This window comes from Salvelinus alpinus, chromosome 3 (assembly GCF_045679555.1).
Source record: "Salvelinus alpinus chromosome 3, SLU_Salpinus.1, whole genome shotgun sequence".
Classification (NCBI taxonomy): Eukaryota; Metazoa; Chordata; class Actinopteri; order Salmoniformes; family Salmonidae; genus Salvelinus; species Salvelinus alpinus.
The window spans coordinates 67,099,757-67,120,052 of NC_092088.1; the positions used below are offsets into that span (position 1 = coordinate 67,099,757).

At 43.3% G+C, this 20,296-nt stretch overlaps 2 protein-coding genes across 4 annotated transcripts in view; both read left to right on the plus strand.

The window, feature by feature from the left end:
* The window catches only part of LOC139571172 (ras-related protein Rab-37-like), a 37,459-nt gene extending 25,584 nt beyond the window's left edge, over positions 1–11,875 (plus strand). The window contains exons 2-9 of one of the 3 annotated variants that reach the window (XM_071393789.1): positions 5,357–5,467; positions 5,552–5,593; positions 5,683–5,749; positions 8,370–8,422; positions 9,871–9,936; positions 10,221–10,277; positions 10,462–10,538; positions 10,869–11,875. In XM_071393789.1, the coding sequence (XP_071249890.1) occupies positions 5,357–5,467; positions 5,552–5,593; positions 5,683–5,749; positions 8,370–8,422; positions 9,871–9,936; positions 10,221–10,277; positions 10,462–10,538; positions 10,869–10,896 (501 nt within the window). In that variant the 3' untranslated portion in view covers positions 10,897–11,875. Of the gene's footprint in view, positions 1–5,356; positions 5,468–5,551; positions 5,594–5,682; positions 5,750–8,369; positions 8,423–9,870; positions 9,937–10,220; positions 10,278–10,461; positions 10,539–10,702 lie in introns of all 3 variants that reach the window. The other 2 variants (XM_071393787.1, XM_071393788.1) reach the window with 2 other exon arrangements.
* Positions 11,876–16,355: 4,480 nt separating this feature from the next.
* LOC139571187 (Na(+)/H(+) exchange regulatory cofactor NHE-RF1-like) overlaps positions 16,356–20,296 on the plus strand; it is a 49,350-nt gene continuing 45,409 nt past the window's right edge. Inside the window, exon 1 of the mRNA XM_071393803.1 lies at positions 16,356–17,092. Coding sequence (XP_071249904.1) covers positions 16,658–17,092 — 435 coding nt within the window. The 5' untranslated portion in view covers positions 16,356–16,657. The remainder of the gene's footprint in view (positions 17,093–20,296) is intronic.

Consider the following 20,296-nt stretch of genomic DNA (forward strand, 5'->3'; position numbering starts at 1 on the left):
CTGGCCGGTTGCCCTCTCTCCACTGGGATTCTCTGCCTCTAACCCTATTACAGGGGCTGAGTCACTGGCTTACTGGTGCTCTTTCATGCCGTCCCTAGGAGGGGTGCGTCACTTGAGTGGGTTGAGTCACTGAGTGATCTTCCTGTCTGGGTTGGCGCCCCCCCTTGGGTTGTGCCGTGGCGGAGATCTTTGTGGGCTATACTCGGCCTTGTCTCAGGATGGTAAGTTGGTGGTTGAAGATATCTCTCTAGTGGTGTGGGGGCTGTGCTTTGGCAAAGTGGTTATATCCTTCCTGTTTGGCCCTGTCCGGGGGTATCATCGGATGGGGCCACAGTGTCTCCTGACCCCTCCTGTCTGAGCCTACAGTATTTATGCTGCAGTAGTTTATGTGTCGGGGGGCTAGGGTCAGTTTGTTATATCTGGAGTACTTCTCCTGTCTTATCCTGTGTCCTGTGTGAATGTAAGTATGCTCTCTCTAATTCTCTCTTTCTCTCTTTCTTTCTTTCTCTCTCTCGGAGGACCTGAGCCCTAGGACCATGCCTCAGGACTACCTGGCATGATGACTCCTTGCTGTCCCCAGTCCACCTGGCCGTGCTGCTGCTCCAGTTTCAACTGTTCTGCCTGCGGCTATGGAACCCTGACCTGTTCACCGGACGTGCTACCTGTCCCAGACCTGCTGTTTTCAACTCTCTAGAGACTGCAGGAGCGGTAGAGATACTCTTAATGATCGGCTATGAAAAGCCAACTGACATTTACTCCTGAGGTGCTGACTTGCTGCACCCTCGACAACTACTGTGATTATTATTATTTGACCATGCTGGTAATTTATGAACATTTGAACATCTTGGCCATGTTCTGTTATAATCTCCACCCGGCACAGCCAGAAGAGGACTGGCTACCCCTCATAGCCTGGTTCCTCTCTAGGTTTCTTCCTAGGTTTTGGCCTTTCTAGGGAGTTTTTCCTAGCCACCGTGCTTCTACACCTGCATTGCTTGCTGTTTGGGGTTTTAGGCTGGGTTTCTGTACAGCACTTTGAGATATCAGTTGATGTAAGAAGGGCTATATAAATTCATTTGATTTGATTTGATTTGAATGGCATCAAACACCTGGAAACCATACTTTCGATGTATATGATTCTACTGATTCCACCCCAGTCATTACCACGAGCCCGTCCTCTCCAATTAAGGTGCCACCAACCTCCTGTGATGTTACCACATAAACGCTATCCCTCCTCTCCCATACTCCTCCATCCATCCATCCTTCCATCCTTCCCCATTCTCCCCACTTCCCTCCCCAAACTCCCCTCCTCCCTCCCCATATTCCCTCCATCCCTCCTTCCCTTGCTGCTTCCCGTAGTGATGTAACATGGTCTGTGTGATATCAGTGGAGATGTAGGAGAGGAGACAGATGCATTAAAGTTGGATGAGGTTTAGATTAAATAGTAATTTAGCTGTCAGTCTGTTGGCAGGGGATCTGTGGTACAGCTTTATCCATAGGGCTGTGTGTGTCAATGACAGCTTGTAAGTAAGCATTTCGCTGGACTATTTTACACCTGTTGTATCCTGTGCATGCAACAAATATACTTTTATTTGATTTGAACCCTGGTGTGCTACCAAAATGGGTGGGCATATTACGCAAATGTCTACCAACCCAAAAGCTGTGAGTTCAAATCTCATCATGGACAAATTTAGCTAATTAGCAACTTTTCAACTACTTACTACTTTTTAGCTACTTTGTAACTAAACTCAGCAAAAAAAGAAATGTCCTCTCACTGTCAACTGCATTTATTTTTGCATAAGTATTTGTATGAACATAACAAGATTCAACAACTGAGACAAACTGAACAAGTTCCACAGACATGTGACTAACAGAAATTGAATAATGTGTCCCTGAACAAAGGGGGGGGGTCAAAATTCAAAGTAACAGTCAGTATCGGAAGTGTGCCTCCAGCTGCATTAGCTGCAGTGCATCTCTTCCTCATGGACTGCACCTGATTTGCCAGTTCTTGCTGTGAGATGTTACCCCACTCTTCCACCAAGGCACCTGCAAGTTCTCGGACATTTCTGGGGGGAATTTTTATTTAAAAAAATGTATTTCACCTTTATTTAACCAGGTAGGCCAGTTGAGAACAAGTTCTCAATTACAACTGCGACCTGGCCAAGATAAAGCAAAACAGTGTGACAAAAACAACAACACAGAGTTACAGATGGGAATAAATAAACGTACAGTCAATAACACAATAGAAAAATCTATATACAGTGTGTGCAAATGTAGTAAGATTAGGTAGGAATGGTCCTAGCCCTCACCCTCCGATCCAACAGGTCCCTGACATGCTCATTGGGATTGAGATCTGGGCTCTTCGCTGGCCATGGCAGAACACTGACATTCCTGTCTTGCAGGAAATCACGCACAGAATGAGCAGTATGGCTGGTGGCATTGTCAGGATGAGCCTGCAGGAAGGGTACCACATGAGGGAGGAGGATGTCTTCCCTGTAACACACAGCGTTGAGATTGCCTGCAATGACAACAAGCTCAGTCCGATGACACACCGCCCCAGACCATGACGGACCATCCACCTCCAAATCGATCCCGCTCCAGAGTACAGGCCTCGGCGTAACGCTCATTCCTTCGACGATAAACGCGAATCCGACCATCACACCTGGTGAGACAAAACCGCAACTCGTCAGTGAAGAGCACTTTTTGCCAATCCTGTCCAGTCCAGCGCGGTGGGTTTGTGCCCATAGGCTATGTCGTTGCCGGTGATGTCTGGTGAGGACCTGCCTTACAACAGGCCTACAAGCCCTCAGTCCAGCCTCTCTCAGCCTATTGCGGACAGTCTGAGCACTGATGGAGGGATTGTGCGTTCCTGGTGTAACTCGGGCAGTTGTTGTTGCCATCCTGTACCTGTCCTGCAGGTGTGATGTTTCGATGTACCGATCCTGTGCAGGTGTTGTTACACGTGGTCTGCCACTGCGAGGACGATCAGCTGTCCGTCTTGTCTCCATGTAGCGCTGTCTTAGGCGTCTCACAGTACGGACATTGCAATTTATTGCCCTGGCCACATCTGCAGTCCTCATGCCTCCTTGCAGCATGCCTAAGGCACATTCACGCAGATGAACAGGGACCCTGGGCATCTTTCTTTTGGTGTTTTTCTGAGTCAGTAGAAAGGCCTCTTTAGTGTCCTAAGTTTTCATAACTGTGACATTAATTGCCTTAATCTTTTTTTGCTGAGTTTACGTAGCATGTTAGTTAACCATTACCCAAACCCTAACCTTAACCCTTTTAGCTAACTCTTCCCCTAACCCTAACCTTAACCCTTTAACCTAACTCCTAAACTTAACCCTAATCTTCACCCCAACCCCTCGCGTAGCTAACGTTAGCCACCTAGCTAGAATTTGTAACATATCATAAGTTTTTCAAATTTGTAACATATTGTACATTTGTAAATTCGTAACATATTGTACGTTTTACAAATTCGCAACATACCTATAATACGAATTGTAATTTGGAACATATCATGCAAATTGGGTGATGGAAATCCACAAATTAATACATACCTTACGAAACATAACATATCTTACTAAAGACCTAAAGAGCTAAAACATTTTTTTTTCTAGCAAAACAAACTGGTCTCAGAGCATTTCGTATTATTCTGTGCGTAAATCCATGACAGTCCATTTAGGAATAATACGAAATGCTCTGAGACCAGTTAGTTAGAAGAAAAAAAATGTTTTATCCCTTTAGGTCTTAAGATTTGAACGGTTTGGGCCAGAGACGAGTTGTTTTCTGCATTGTAAAGGTGCAAACACGGACACAAAGCCATGCTCTGTTTGTTCCTATGGCAGAGGCTGTGGTACAAGCCTTATCAGACTTGCCTATGCTTATGGTTTGTACAGGCAAAGTAAAATTATACAAATGACTTTGCTGGTGATGTGCACCCCTCAAATTATGCAAATGTAACAACAGCCTTAGCGCACTGGACTTGAAACAATGATACCGATGTAATGTAACCATGTGCTATTCAATGTATTATCTGAGCGGCACTGGTGCTCCCAAGTCAAAATTCCATTGCTTTCCACAGGGCACGTTTATAAGTGATTGTTCAATAAAATAATAAAGATTAGGGAAAGTTTTGCGACACACCTGAGAGTTCCTCAAGGCACACCGGTTGAAAACCATTATCAGATAGTTGATACAGATATACCATTCACCTATAATTGTGAATGAGTGTGTTAGACTTCTAATCTGGCTAGTGACCATTTTAGTTTATCCAGAATAGTGATCAATGTTGAGTTTAATCCAGTTGTTTTTTAATTGAACCTTTATTTAACTAGGCAAATTAAAACAAATTATTATTTACAATGACGGCCTACCCCGGCCAAACCCAGACGACGCTGTGCCAATTGTGCACCACCCTATGGGACTCCTAATCCCAGCCAGATGTGATACAGCCTGGATTCAAACCAGGGACTGTAGTGACACCTCTTGCACTGAGATGCAGTGCCTTAGACCCCTGCACCACTCGGGAGCCGATGAGTATACTTAATTTAAAGTCCTCATAATGGTATTTATCATTTATCCACTGTATTAGTTTTACATACTGCATGCAGTTTTATTACATATATAGATGTTACCAGAATACATTCATTGTACTACCCGGAGCTTAATAATAATTTCATTTTTTAATAGCCAAGCTGAAATAACCCAAAGAACCCATTTGAAATTGCAGCTCAAATAGCCAATCCCAGTATTGTTATATTTCTATTCGCATCTCCCGTCCCAATTTCCTTATCTCATAGAGCCGTCTGTCAAAATACATTTTAAAAAGCCTCATTTTCCTCACAGCTTTACATTTAATTTCTACATGTCTGTCTGTGTGTCAGTCTGTCTGTGTGCGTCTTAAATCCCATGGAAGCCGAGTTCAAAGACACTCTCTCAAAGTTGTGTCAGAGCTTTCTGAATCTACTTCAATGCTTCTACACTCAGTTACGGTCTATAATCCTGTGTGTGTGTGTTGAGTAAGATACTTAGCCGTGTCTGTAGGAAGAGATCATTGATCCACCTAAGCCCATTCAGTTTGTGAGTCATCAAAAATCTATTGATCTCAGTTTTCCAAGGTAATCTTCTCACCCCTGTAGGAAGATAGGAGAGAATCTGTGCTGTGTAAACATATCCACATGCTGCACATACATACAGTCATGCACAGGCTGACACACACACAAAAATGATATGAATGGGCACTGTTGCACTCATTGATGCACATATAGATTCATGCACACACGTTCTCACGCATGTTTGCACACACAAATACACACACACACGCTGATTATTGTCTTGTTGTGTGTGTTGTTGGCAGACTATCCTGGTGGGGGATAGTGGAGTGGGTAAGACGTCTCTTCTGGTCCAGTTTGACCAGGGCAAGTTCATCCCTGGATCCTTCTCTGCTACCGTTGGCATCTGCTTCACGGTGAGTGAGTGAGTGAGTGAGGGAATGTGTGAGAGAGTGAGTGAAGGTAATCAATCAATCGCCCCTCTTGTCTCATCTCCTCAGAACAAGGTGGTGACTGTAGACAACGTGAAGGTAAAACTACAGGTAAGTCAATCTGAATGAATCCCTGTTCAAATATTTTTTGTTGCACAATATTTATTTTAATATTGTGTATTCTTTTCTCTTCATGTCAGATGTGGGACACTGCAGGCCAGGAGCGGTTCAGGAGCGTGACACATGCCTATTACAGGGACGCCCATGGTAAAACAGGCTTGACACATGCCTACACTCTTAGAAAAAAAGGTGCTATCTAGAGGATTCTTACAGGATTCTTCGTCTGTCCCCATAGGAGAACCCTTTGAAGAACCTTTTTTGGTTGCAGGTAGAACCCTTTTCGGGTTCCATGTAGAATCCTTTCTACAGAGGCTTCTACATGTAACCAAAAGGGTTATCCTATGGGGACAGCCGAAGAACCCTTTTGGAACACTTTTTTCGAAGAGTGAACTACAGGAAGGCGCAATAAAACAGTCTTGACAGATGCCTACTACAGGAAGACCAAGTAAAACAGTCTTGACAGATGCCTACTACAGGAAGACCAAGTAAAACAGTCTTGACAGATGCCTACTACAGGAAGACCCAGTAAAACAGTCTTGACACATGCCTACTACAGGAAGACCCAGTAAAACAGTCTTGACACATGCCTACTACAGGAAGACCCAGTAAAATAGTCTTGACACATGCCTACTACAGGAAGACCAAGTAAAACAGTCTTGACACATGCCTACTACAGGAAGACCAAGTAAAACAGTATTGACACATGCCTACTACAGGAAGACCCAGTAAAACAGTCTTGACACATGCCTACTACAGGAAGACCAAGTAAAACAGTATTGACACATGCCTACTACAGGAAGACCCAGTAAAACAGTCTTGACACATGCCTACTACAGGAAGACCCAGTAAAACAGTCTTGACAGATGCCTACTACAGGAAGACCCAGTAAAACAGTCTTGACACATGCCTACTACAGGAAGACCCAGTAAAACAGTCTTGACACATGCTTACGTAACAGATGTGATCATACTGTACTTCTTAACTCTCTTGCGTTGTGTTTTTGAAGAAAGGACTGCCCAGCCAGTGGTCCCAGTTGGTGTTTATTCTGACGGTAGACAAAAGGAAGCACATTAGATGTGTAGGACAACAGTATGTTGATGGCTGTAGATTTGGGATTTGTGTGTTAGCATGGAAATAACTGTGAATTAGCATGGAGTTAATGTGACCATTACAATTAAATCATGCGAGCGAACTTGCTCTTACAGCAATAACATAAAAAGCACATCCCAGGATGCCCCCAATATCTAACAAGTACCGTACACATCACAGGAGGTTGGTGGCACCTTAATTGGGGAGGACGGGTTCGTGTTAATGCCTGGAGCGGAATAAGTGGAATGGTATCAAATACATCAAACACATGGTTTCCACGTGTTTGATGCCTTTCCCTCCATTTGATTCCATTCGCTCCATTCCAGCCATTATCATGAGCCATCCTTCCCCTCAGTAGCCTCCTGTGGTACACATACAGTACCAATCAAAAGTTTGGACACGCCTACTCATTCAAGGGTTTCCTTTTTTTTAAACAATTTTCGACATTGTAGAATAATAGTGAAGACATCAAAACTATGAAATAACACTTATAGAATCATGTAGTAACCAAAAAAGTGTTAAACCAATCAAAATATATTTTTCAAAGTAGCCACCCTTTGCCTTGATGACAGCTTTGCACACTCTTGGCATTCTCTCAACCAGCTTCACCTGGAATGCTTTTCCAACAGTCTTGAAGGAGTTCCAACATATTATTCTGAGCACTTGTTGGCTGCTTTTCCTTCACTCAGCGGTCCATCTCACCCCAAACCATCTCAATTGGGTTGAGGTCGGTGATTGTGGAGGCCAGGTCATCTGATGCAGGACTCCATCACTCTCCTTCTTGGTCAAATAGCCCCTACACAGATTGGAGGTGTGTTGGGTCATTGTCCTGTTGAAAAACAAATGATTGTCCCACTAAGCGCAAACCAGATGGGATGGAGTATCGCTGCAGAATGCTGTGGTAGCCATGCTGGTTAAGTGTGCCTTGAATTCTAAATAAATCATCACAGTGTCACCAGCAAAGCACCAACACACCATCACACCTCCTCCTCCATGCTTCACGGGGGAACCACACATGCGGAGATCATCCGTTCACCTACGCTGCATCTGCATCTCACATTTGGACACAGATTTCCACCGGTCTAATGTCCATTGATCATGTTTCTTGGCCCAAGCAAGTCTCTTCTTATTATTGGTGTCCTTTAGTATTGGTTTCTTTGCAGCAATTCGACCATGAAGGCTTGATTCACGCAGTCTCCTCTGAACAGTTCTGTCTGTTACTTGAACTCTTTGAAGCATTTATTTTGGCTGCAATCTGAGGTGCAGTTAACTCTAATGAACTTATCCTCTGCAGCAGAGGTAACTCTGGGTCTTCCTTTTTATCACTTGCATGTCAATATCAGACTGAGAAGAATTTACGATCTCCCCCTATCTGCAAGCATGACCAATGGCAATATACCTTATTGATATGTAAATTCAACCAACCAATAGGAATACACAAACATTGAATACATATTTCTGCAGTGTCAAGTGGATATCACAACGAACCCTGTTACACCTTCTACAGGGACACCTACAGTAAAACAGTCTTGTCAAGCCATCAATCTGGTTCTGGCCAGACTGGCCAGGGATCTCAGCCATAGGGAGATACTTGATTATAACTTTAGTTATTTATATCATATACATTCATCTATTATTCATAGAGCTACATTTCGTGTTTTTTCTTTCTTTCTCACAGCCTTACTCCTTTTATATGACATCACCAGCAAATCCTCCTTTGACAACATACGGGTGAGTCTTGGTCTCTGCCTGACACCTCTGCCATTATAATGTCTTTAACTGGTGATGCCCTGCAGAATTGTAATATTATAAAGACAAATGACTAATCATACCAATTATGAGGAGGATATTGCCTGAAATGTAAACTGATACCATAAAGTGTTGACATGAACAATAATGTGTGTGTTATTGTAAAAAAACGTAACTATCAAATTTACATAAGTATTCAGAACCTTTACTCAGTACTTTGTTGAAGCACCTTTGGCAGCGATTACAGCGTAGAGTATTTTTGGGTATGACGGTACAAGCTTGGTACACCTGTATTTGGGGAGTTTCTCCCATTCTTCTCTGCAGATCCTCTCAAGCTCTGTCAGGTTGCATGGGGAGCGTCGCTGCACAGCTATTTTTAGGTCTCTCCAATCCGATCAAGTCTGTGCTCAGGCTGGGCTGCTCAAGGACATTCAGAGACTTGTCCCGAAGCCACTCCTACGTTGTCTTGTCTGTGTGCTTAGGGTCGTTGTCCTGTTGGAAGGTGAAGCTTTTCCCCAGTCTGAGGTCCTGAGTGCTCTGGAGCAGGTTTTCATCAAGGATCTCTCTGTACTTTGCTCCATTCATCTTTCCCTCAATCCTGACTAGTCTCACAGTCCCTGCCACTGAAAAACATCCCCACAGCATGATGCTGCCACCACCATACCACCCTGCATACCACTACTGGCTTGCTTCTGAAGCTAAGCAAGGTTGGTCCTGGTCAGTCCTTGGATGGGAGACCAGATGCTGCTGGAAGTGGTGTTGGAGGGCCAGTAGGAGGCACTCTTTCCTCTGGTCTAAAAAGTATCCCAATGCACCAGGGCAGTGACACCTTCGACCTCATGGCTTGGTTTTTGCTCTGACATGCGCTGTCAACTGTGGGACCTTATATAGACAGGTGTGTGCCTCTCCAAATCATGTCCAATCAATTGAATTTACCACAGGTGGACTCCAATCAAGTTGTAGAAACATCTCAAGGATGATCATTGGAAACAGGATGCACCTGAGGTCAATTTCGAGTCTCATAGCAAAGAGTCTGAATAATTATGTAAATAAGGTATTTCTGTTTTGTTTTTTTAATACATGAGCAAATATTTCAAAAAACATGTTTTCGCTTTGTCATTATGTGGTATTGTGTGTAGATTGATGAGGACAAACGTTTATTTAATCCATTTTAGAATAAGGCTGTAACGTAACAAAATGTTGAAAAGATCAAGGGATCTGAATACACTGTACCTATCCATGCGTGGTAAGATCTGGCATGCGTCTGCAATGTAGTTGGCCACGAACTCAACCCTAAAGCAATACTCGTTGCTCCCAGTTTACAGGTACTGTAGTATTGTTCGGGTTTCCCACTTGTTACGAACTCAGCATTAGCTGTGTTCCCGCAACCTCCCTTCTTGTCCTCTGATTGGCTGTTTCTCCCTCTGTAGGCGTGGCTTACAGAGATTCATGAGTATGCACAGAGGGATGTAGTCATCATGTTGCTGGGCAACAAGGTGAGAGGAATGGACGAAATGGATAGGCCTGAAAAGCTTTTTGTAGTGGAAGAAACGGAGAAGTGTGCTGTTCGCCCTACCTCACATAACACCACACACAAATGATTGGACACACTCTCTGACTCACTCAAGCTGGTTATTCTTTCCAGTTATTCAACAGAAATGAGACGTTCAGATAATGAAAGTGCATTGTGTTTTACTCTGTTGACACTAAGATATTTGGCCTATTTGTATATTTTGGCCTTTCTCTTCTCCAATGGTGTGAATCTCTTTTCCCCCTACAGGCGGACATGGCCAGTGAAAGAGTGATCAGGAGAGACGAAGGAGAGAAGCTTGCCAGGGTGAGCAGCATGGTCCCCTGTGAAGTAAATCATGCATTGATGCCAAGAACAGATATGTGCAACATTTACAGTTACGCCAATATGTAGATCCTAATTTCAATTTAGGATTAAGCACACAGTATTCTAAATTGACAATCCAATCCTTACCCAAGTTGAATGTAATAGATCTGTTTTCCTCTCCAAGGAGTATTCTGTTCCTTTCATGGAGACAAGTGCCAAGACTGGGGTGAACGTTGATCTGGCTTTCATTGCAGTGGCAAAGTAAGTGACAACACAGATACTCTCTTACTACACCCACACTGGCGTCATGGAATTACTCTATGTGAACAATAAAAAAAATGTCTCCCTCACTTTTTTTGTGCTCATCCTGCCATCCCTTCCTCCATCCATCCATCCATCCATCCATCTTTCTTTCCCTTCTGCAGGGAGCTGAAGCACAGGGCAGTACATGGCCAGCAGCCCAACGAGCCCACGTTCCAGATTCATGAATACATTGAGTCTCAGAAGGAAAAGTCTGGTTGCTGTAGCTACTTCTGATGCAGATACCTCTTTCTCTCCCCTCTGACTCTATACTCCCCCGATCTGCATCAGCTCTGCCAGGTACAACCAAGGGGAGTGAAGAGGTGCCACCTAAGCAGTACACAGCAAGGAACTTACAGGGAGGGAAGTACATCAACTAATCAGCTTCGGATGAGTATGGGAGAATTGGCTTTGAGGTTTTTGCATTTATCTTTTACACAAGTACAGAAATGCCATAGAAACATTTCCCCCCTTTTACAAGGGAGAGCTGTCTCAAGATTAACACATTTCCCCTAGGACCCATGACACTGTGTTATCATTAAAATGCAGTGACATGCATGTGTCACAAGGTGGAAAGTGTTGGGTTCTAAGTCTGGGTTGAGCAGGCAGAGTGAAGCAGAGGCAGACAACAAAATTATGTTTTCAAACACTTATTTTCTATGGCATGGTTTTCTCCACATAAATTGCGATCAAAGTTTAAGCATGTTCTCAGTTAAAATTCTTACTTCAATTCCATAATTATTTTCCATACTTCGTAGCATGCTCTTTAACTTTTAACTTTAAAACCCATGCTAGTTACAACCACAGATATACAAACCAAACAAAACAAAAAGGGTCCCAGGAAGTGATAGAGCCCAGGAGGCAGGCGTCCATTTTTACAAGAGCTCAATTTCAGCTTGACCAAACTCAATTAGCAATGTGCTCTCACCAAACAAAGCCATAACACGTTCCGGCACAACCTGGAACCCACCATGCTTCCAGACAACATTCACTTCCTGTGAGAAGCTGCCTGGAACACAAAAACAAATGGGTTTAAATACAGCGTTCAAAAGCATATGATGTGTTAATCAAACAACACAATGCTTCCATGCAAATAACTCACACCTGCTTTCAGATATATAATAATACAATTTCATAATATTATGCTGCTGAAGTTATTTCAGGTTGCCAATTTGAATATGAACTTGAGTATTTTACTCAGAATATTACAATATGTTATTTACCTGGTCAGTAGTTTCTTGTGAGAATGCCAAATGTTGTATTTGATGTATGCTGCATAAAAATGATATTTTCTAAAATGTTTTGTATTTGTCTCTCACTTCACTGGGAATATTGCGTGTGTGTGTGTGTGTGTGTGTGTGTGTGTGTGTGTGTGTGTGTGTGTGTGTGTGTGTGTGTGTGCGTGCGTGCGAGAGAGAGAGAGAGAGAGAGAGAGAAAGAGAGAGAGAGAGAGAGAGAGAGAGAGAGAGAGAGAGAGAGAGAGAGAGAGAGAGAGAGAGAGAGAGAGAGAGAGAGAGAGAGAGAGAGAGAGAGAGAGAGAGAGAGAGAGAGAGAGAGAGAGAGAGAGAGAGAGAGAGAGAGAGAGAGCTCAACGTTGGTACACACCGCCAGAGGGCATTGTCTTTTAATTTATGTTCTGTTATTCCCTGAGGGGCTGAAGGCATCATGGTCAAATGTAAAACAATGAATGTAATGTTCTTATATTCACAATTGTGTGCTACATTTAACTTAGAAGGGTTTTATAGTTGACCTACTTTCATGAGATTAGTTTTTATTCTTTCAGGAACAAAGAAACGTGTTATCAGTTTGGATTACGTCTATGGATGAGGAATCATGAAGAAGCTTTGCATTCACATAAATAGCCATAGCCTATCGATGACAGTGTCTATATCATAGAGATCCTATTAAATTAATTATAACAAAGCAACAGTAAACATGTCGTCCCACACGAATGATACAGCACCCCCTTGGGCCAATCAGTGTAATTTTGTAAATTACGGATCTCTATGGCAAGATGCATTATTCACCTAAGTTTCATCAAAATCGAGCCAGTGGTGTCTGAGATATCGCGTGTGACTAATGTACGTACAGTGGATTACTATGACCCCCCCTTGGGCCCATCAGTGTAATTTTGTAGATGATGGAATTTTATGGCAAGATGCATCATTCACCCAATCTTCGTCTGAGATATTGTGTGGGTTAGCTAGACTTATATGCCTGACCATGTATGCCAAATTTCATCACTCTAAGTCAAACAGATCAAGAGGTATAAACATGCCCGTTATAATGCCACCGTGAAGTCGATAATAATGTTCTTGCATATGTTGTCTTGACAGGGTTTGCAACATGTGTACCACATTTTGGGACAATACAAATAACCTTGACTGATTTACAGTGCCTTCGGAAAGTATTCAGACCCCTTCACTTTTTCCACATTTTGTTATGTTACAGCCTTATTCTAAAATGGATTAAATAAAACAAATTCCTCAGCAATCTACACACAATACCACATAATGACAACGCAAAAACAGTTTTTTAAAAAATGTTTGCAAATGTATTAAAAATAAAAAACAGAAATACTTTATTTACATAAGTATTCAGACCCTTTGCTATGAGACTCAAAATTGAGCTGGAGTCCACCTGTGGTACATTCAATTGATTGGACATGATTTGGAAAGGCACACACCTGTCTATATAAGGTTCCACAGTTGACATTGCATGTCAGCGCAAAAACCAAGCCATGAGGTCGAAGGAATTGTCTGTAGAGTGCCGAGACAGGATTGTGTCAAGACACAGATTTGGGTAAAGGTACCAAAACATGTCTGCAAGCCCATAATCTACTTGATAAGTAATAGCCTAGGCGACAACTTTTGTTCATAGAGGAATTTAAAGGCAGCCCATTGGCTGTCTGATAAACTCAACGACAGTGTTAGCCTCCCCAACATGATGTTCCGGTTTTGAGGGGAAATGGAAAGAGAGACACTTTTTGAATGTTAACAAGGGTTTTCACTAATTACCTCAGCCACAAAGTCAAAATTGGCTATATCGGAAAAATTTGCTTTTTGGTCTTAATTTTAAGGTTAGGGTTTAGGCATAAGTTCAGCAGTGTGGATAAGGTAGGGTTAGGTTTAAAATCTTAAGAACATTTTTTAAGAAGATAAATTGTTGACATAGGTGGGTTTCTGCTAAAGCCACTTTCTATCATTCTAAATTTCATCAGTTTGGATGAAACTCTTCCACCTTCTCCTCCATCCACTTTGAAAAGAAGGTTGACGACATCCGCTCCTCATTCACTCAGCCTATTGGGTCTACTGGTCACACTCTCACAAAACTACCCTACGCCTTGACCTCTTTCTCCCCTCTCTCTCCAGATGAAATCCTGCAATTAGTGAGGTCCAGCCGCCCAACAACCTGCCCACTCTACCCCATCACCACCTCCCTTCTCCAGACCATCTCTGAAGACCTCACTTCCCTCATCTCTGACCACTGGCTGAGTCCCCTCTGACTTCAAAATGGCCAGAGTAGCTCCCCTCCTCAAGAAACCAACAACTCTACAGACGAGTATCCCTTCTTTTCTTTCCAAAACACTTGAGCGTGCTGTCTCTGACCAACTCTCTCGCTATCTCTCTCAGAACGATCTTCTTGACCCTAACCAGTCAGGCTTCAAGACGAGTCACTCAAGCGAGACTGCTCTTCTCTGTGTCATGGAGGCTCTCTGCACTGCCAAAGCTGACTCTCTCCTCTGTTTTCATTCTCCTAGATCTATCTGCTGACTTTGACACTGTGAGCCATCAGATCCTTCTCTCCACCCTCTCAGGGCTGGGCATCTCAGGCTCTGCACACTTTGGATTGCATCCTACCTGGCAGGCCGCTCCGATCTGGTACTGGTGACAACTCCACGGTGTCCCCCTCCCAGAGTGCAAAGAACCTTGGCATGACCCTGTCGTTCTCTGCAAACATGAAAGCAATGACTCGCTCCTGTAGGTTCATGAGCCACAACATCCGTAGAGTACGACCCTACCTCACAGAGGAAGCTGCTCAAGTCCTAATCCAGGCTCTTGCCATCTCCTGTCTGGACTACTGCAACTCGCTGTTGGCTGGGCTCCCCGCTTGTGCCATCAAACCCCTGCAACTTATCCAGAATGCTGCAGCCCGCCTTGTCTTCAACCTTTCCAAGTTCTCCCATGTCACCCCGCTCCTCCGCACACTCCACTGGCTTCTATGGTACTTCCCTACAGAGCGGCAAGAGGAACTGCCCCTCACTTTCTTCAGGCTATGCTCAAACCCTACACTCCAACCTGAGCACTCCGTTCTGCCACCTCTGGTTTCTTGGCGAGGGCCTACCTCTTCAAAGAGTATCTTAAATAATCCCACCTGCTAAATGACTAAAATTGAAATGTTTGACTTTGTGGCTGTGGTAACTAGTGATGACCGTTAACAAGGCAACACTCCATTTTAACTTCTCCACATTTACTGGATTGGTTGAACAGTGCAGAAGAGAACCTCCCCGTACAGTTTTTTATCCATTCTCGTCAAGACCGGTATGTAGGGCAGGGATCATCAACTAGAGTCAGCCATGGGATGATTTCTTATTATTTTTCTTGAGCGCAAGGTCAGGGGGCTAGAACAAATAAGAATTTGTTCTTAACTGACTTGCCTAGTTAAATAAAATAAATAAATTGCAAGTCATTTGAAGACTGCAAATTGACCATAAGAACCTTCAAACCTGTGTATACGATTACATATACACTGAGTATACCAAACATTAGGAACACCTTCCTAGTATTGAGTTAAACCCCCCCCCCTGCTTTTGTCCTCAGAACAGCCTCAATTTGTCAGGGCATGGACTCTACAAGTTGTCAAAAGCGTTCCACAGGGATGCTGGCCAATGTTGCCTCCAATGCTTGCCACAGTTGTGGCACAGCGGTATAAGGCACTGCATTTCAGTGCAAGAGGTGTCACTACAGTCCCTGGTTCGAATCAAGGCTGTATCACATCTGGCTGTGATTGGGCGGCACACAATTGGCCCAGCGTTGGCCGGGGTAAGCCGTCATTGTAAATAAGAATTTGTTCTTAACTGAATTGCCTAGTTAAATAAAAAAAGTTGTCTGGATGTCCTTTGGGTGGTGGACCGTTCTTTATACACATGAGAAATTGTTGAGTGTGAAAAACCAAGCAGCTTTGCTGTTCTTGACACAAACCAGAGCGCATGGCACTTACTATCATACCCTATTCAAAGGCACTCAAATATGTTGTCTTGCTCAATCACTCTCTGATTGGCACACATACACAATCCATGTCTCAAGGTTTAAAAATCATTCTTTAACTTGTGTCCTCCCCTCAATAAGGGATCATAGCTTTCACCTAGTCAGTCTATGTCATGGAAAGAGCAGGTGCTCTTAATTGTTTTTTTTATACTCCGTGTGTATCTCTATAATGCGTGAGAATACTTTGGAACAGATTTCAAAAATTAAAATCACTTGGAGCTGATATGCTGATGTTTTTACAGTATTTTATGTCCATCAATAAAAATAAAAATAAAAAATACTTTTTTTTGCTCAGAAAACTTGGGGGGGCAAATAAAATCACTTGCAGGGCAAATTCTTTCATTACTATGCGTGGGAATACTTTGGAACATATTTTGCTAAATTAAATACATGTTTTGTTTTGCTCAGAAAATTTGGGGAACCCTTGCCAGTTGGGGAACCCTGGTTCTAGTTTCAGGCATTTATTTTTAAACCTACATTCGTATAAAACAGCATTTTCCTAAAGGAGATTACTGATTGGTCTTGTCACCTGTCAGACCAGGACACGTCACCGTCAACTTTAAAAACTAAGCCCAGTTGATTTGAACACACATGCAAGACTTATTTTGTGGGTCTTGCAAGCCCTGACTGAGTGCAGTTCAAGCATAGTTACATAATTTCAACGTTTCTATGAGGACCTTACCCGAATTGTCACAGTGACACGCCGTGCGAATGAGTTAATCCGTCTGTCTAATTTCTGTTCGCTTGTTTGTTGTTCACTTTTCATTTATTTGTTGTGACTATCTGTGGGAGTATTTGATCAGCGGCAATATTATGTCAAATCTCCGGCCTAGACTTTGTGTTTTAGGAAAGGGGTTGAATGGCTACGGCTTTCATCTGCACGGTGAGAAAGGGAAAACCGGACAGTTTATCCGACTCGTAGAACCAGACTCTCCCGCCGCTGCCACCGGTCTCTTCGCCGGGGACCTACTGACGTTCGTTAACGGGGACAGCGTGGAGGGCGAGAGCCACCAGCAGGTCGTTGCCCGGATACGAGCCACAGTGGGTAGCCTCGAGCTGATCGTGGTAGACGCTAAAACGGCGGAGGTACTAAATAAGCACAGCTTAAAGTGCCGTAAAGAGTATGTCACGGAGGGCATCCCGTTACCAGGGGAAGCAGCGAAAAGCAACGGGACCTCGAGAGAGACGACCCTTACACCGACAGAGAACGGAAACCTCTCCCTACAGAGGCTGAGTGTCAACACCAAGGTAAAAGGGACTTTAAGAAAAGTTTTTCTATCTCCCTTAGGTTAATTTCGCATAATTACATTTTATGTGGGACATTTTCATAGGCCTTGTCATGGGGTTGGAGAGCTGACCAGGGGGCTACCACTTGCTGTCAACACATTGAACTACAATAAAGATGTAGCCTACATCCTACCCTGTTTCATTTTGAACTACAATAGAGATGTAGCCTACATCCTACCCTGTTTCATTGTGAACTACAATAGAGATGTAGCCTACATCCTACCCTGTTTCATTGTGAACTACAATAGAGATGTAGCCTACATCCTACCCTGTTTCATTGTGAACTACAATAGAGATGTAGCCTACATCCTACCCTGTTTCATTTTGAACTACAATAGAGATGTAGCCTACATCCTACCCTGTTTCATTTTGAACTACAATAGAGATGTAGCCTACATCCTACCCTGTTTCATTTTGAACTACAATAGAGATGTAGCCTACATCCTACCCTGTTTCATTGTGAACTATATTTTACCTACAGTGTTATGAATTAAGTGTGGTTTCCACTGCACACATACCCTTTCTAAGGTCCAACAGGTGCCTATATTTTACTTACTCTCATTTTACTTACTCTTACTCTCCACCCGGCACAGCCAGAAGAGGACTGGCCACCCCTCATAGCCTGGTTCCTCTCTAGGTTTCTTCCTAGGTTTTGGCCTTTCTAGGGAGTTTTTCCTAGCCACCGTGCTTCTACACCTGCATTGCTTGCTGTTTGGGGTTTTAGGCTGGGTTTCTGTACAGCACTTTGATATATCAGCTGGTGTAAGAAGGGCTATATAAATACATTTGATTGTGTGACAAGGACAGACACGGGTAGAGAAATATGCATATTTCTCTATCTAATTTGATCTATCGAAACATTTACAAAAAAGCTTTTAATCTCTTATCAGAAGGCTATACAGACAGCATAACCACATACCTGATATTTCCTTATCTGAGCTGGAGTGTTTGGTTAAAAGGCATGCTTGAAAGGTCTTGTGAAAATTGTCAGAGACCTCAGTGGAATGCCACTGAACAGTTCTGTCTACCTGTTGAACAACAAGGGTAGTCATTGTGTTAAATGGGTCCCTATTCTCTTCTAAAGCCCATGTTCAGGTTTGGCTTGTCAGACCAGATCTAGACCCATGGCCCTGATGTTCCAAGCACTCCTGATGTCATGTTCATGTCTTCTGTCGGGATTGTAACATGAGCTGTTATATTAGCCTTGGGCTAAACACTTGAGATGCTGGTACAGTAGACCTATATCCATTTTATGCAAATTATATTCCCTCTGATATGCTGTCTAAATCCAGGGTTTGTTGGTTCTGTGTCTGTCACTAGAAGCTAGGCCATATTTGTATGCTCCATATGTCGCGTTGAAGTCGGAAGTTTAAATACACTTAGGTTGGAGTCATTAGCTCATTTTTCAACCACTCCACAAATGTATTGTTAACAATCTATAGTTTTGGCAAGTCGGTTAGGATGTATGACACAAGTCATTTTTCCAACAATTGTTTACAGACAGATTATTTCACTTATAATTCACTGTATAACAATTCCAGTGGGTCAGAAGGTTACATACACTAAGTTGACTGTGCCTTTAAACAGCTTTGAAAATTATGTCAATGGCTTTAGAAGCTTCTGATAGACTAATTGACATCATTTGAGTCAATTGGAGGTGTACCTGTGGATGTATTTCAAGGCCTACCTTCAAACTCAGTGCGTCTTTGCTTGACATCATGGGAAAATCAAAATAAATCAGCAAAGACCTCAGAAAAAAATGGTATACCTCCACAAGTCTGGTTCATCCTTGGGAGCAATTTCCAAACGTACCACATTGTGGTACCACAAAGGTACCACATTCATCTGCACAAACAATAGTACGCAAGTATAAACACCATGGAACCACACAGCCATCATACCTCTCAGGAAGAAGACTTGTTCTGTCTCCTAGAGATGAATGTGCTTAGGTGCGAAAAGTGCAAATCAATCCCAGAACAACAGCAAAGGACCTTGTGAAGATGCTGGAGGAAACGCGTACAAAAGTATCTACAGTGGGGAGAACAAGTATTTGATACACTGACAATTTTGCAGGTTTTCCTACTTACAAAGCATGTAGAGGTCTGTAATTTTTATCATAGGTACACTTCAACTGTGAGAGAAGGAATCTAAAACAAAAATCCAGAAAATCACATTGTATGATTTTTAAGTAATTAATTTGCATTTTATTGCATGACATAAGTATTTGATACATCAGAAAAGCAGAACTGAATATTTGGTACAGAAACCTTAGTTTGCAATTACAGAGATCATACGTTTCCTGTAGTTCTTGACCAGGTTTGCACACACTGCAGCAGGGATTTTGGCCCACTCCTCCATACAGACCTTCTCCAGATCCTTCAGGTTTCGGGGCTGTCGCTGGGCAATACGGACTTTCGGCTCCCTCCAAAGATTTTCTATTGGGTTCAGGTCTGGAGACTGGCTAGGCCACTCCAGGACCTTGAGATGCTTCTTACGGAGCCACTCCTTAGTTGCCCTGGCTGTGTGTTTCGGGTCGTTGTCATGCTGGAAGACCCAGCCACGACCCATCTTCAATGCTCTTACTGAGGGAAGGAGGTTGTTGGTCAAGATCTCGCGATACATGGCCCCGTCCATCCTCCCCTCAATACGGTGCAGTCGTCCTGTCCCCTTTGCAGAAAAGCATCCCCAAAGAATGATGTTTCCACCTCCATGCTTCACGGTTGGGATGGTGTTCTTGGGGTTGTACTCATCCTTCTATTCCTCCAAACACGGCGAGTGGAGTTTAGAGCAAAAAGCTCTATTTTTGTCTCATCAGACCACATGACCTTCTCCCACTCCTCCTCTGGATCATCCAGATGGTCATTGGCAAACTTCAGACGGGCCTGGACATGCGCTGGCTTGAGCAGGGGGACCTTGCGTGCGCTGCAGGATTTTAATCCATGACGGCGTAGTGTGTTACTAATGGTTTTCTTTGAGACTGTGGTCCCAGCTCTCTTCAGGTCATTGACCAGGTCCTGCCGTGTAGTTCTGGGCTGATCCCTCACATTCCTCATGATCATTGATGCCCCACGAGGTGAGATCTTGCATGGAGCCCCAGACCGAGGGTGATTGACCGTCATCTTGAACTTCTTCCATTTTCTAATAATTGTGCCAACAGTTGTTGCC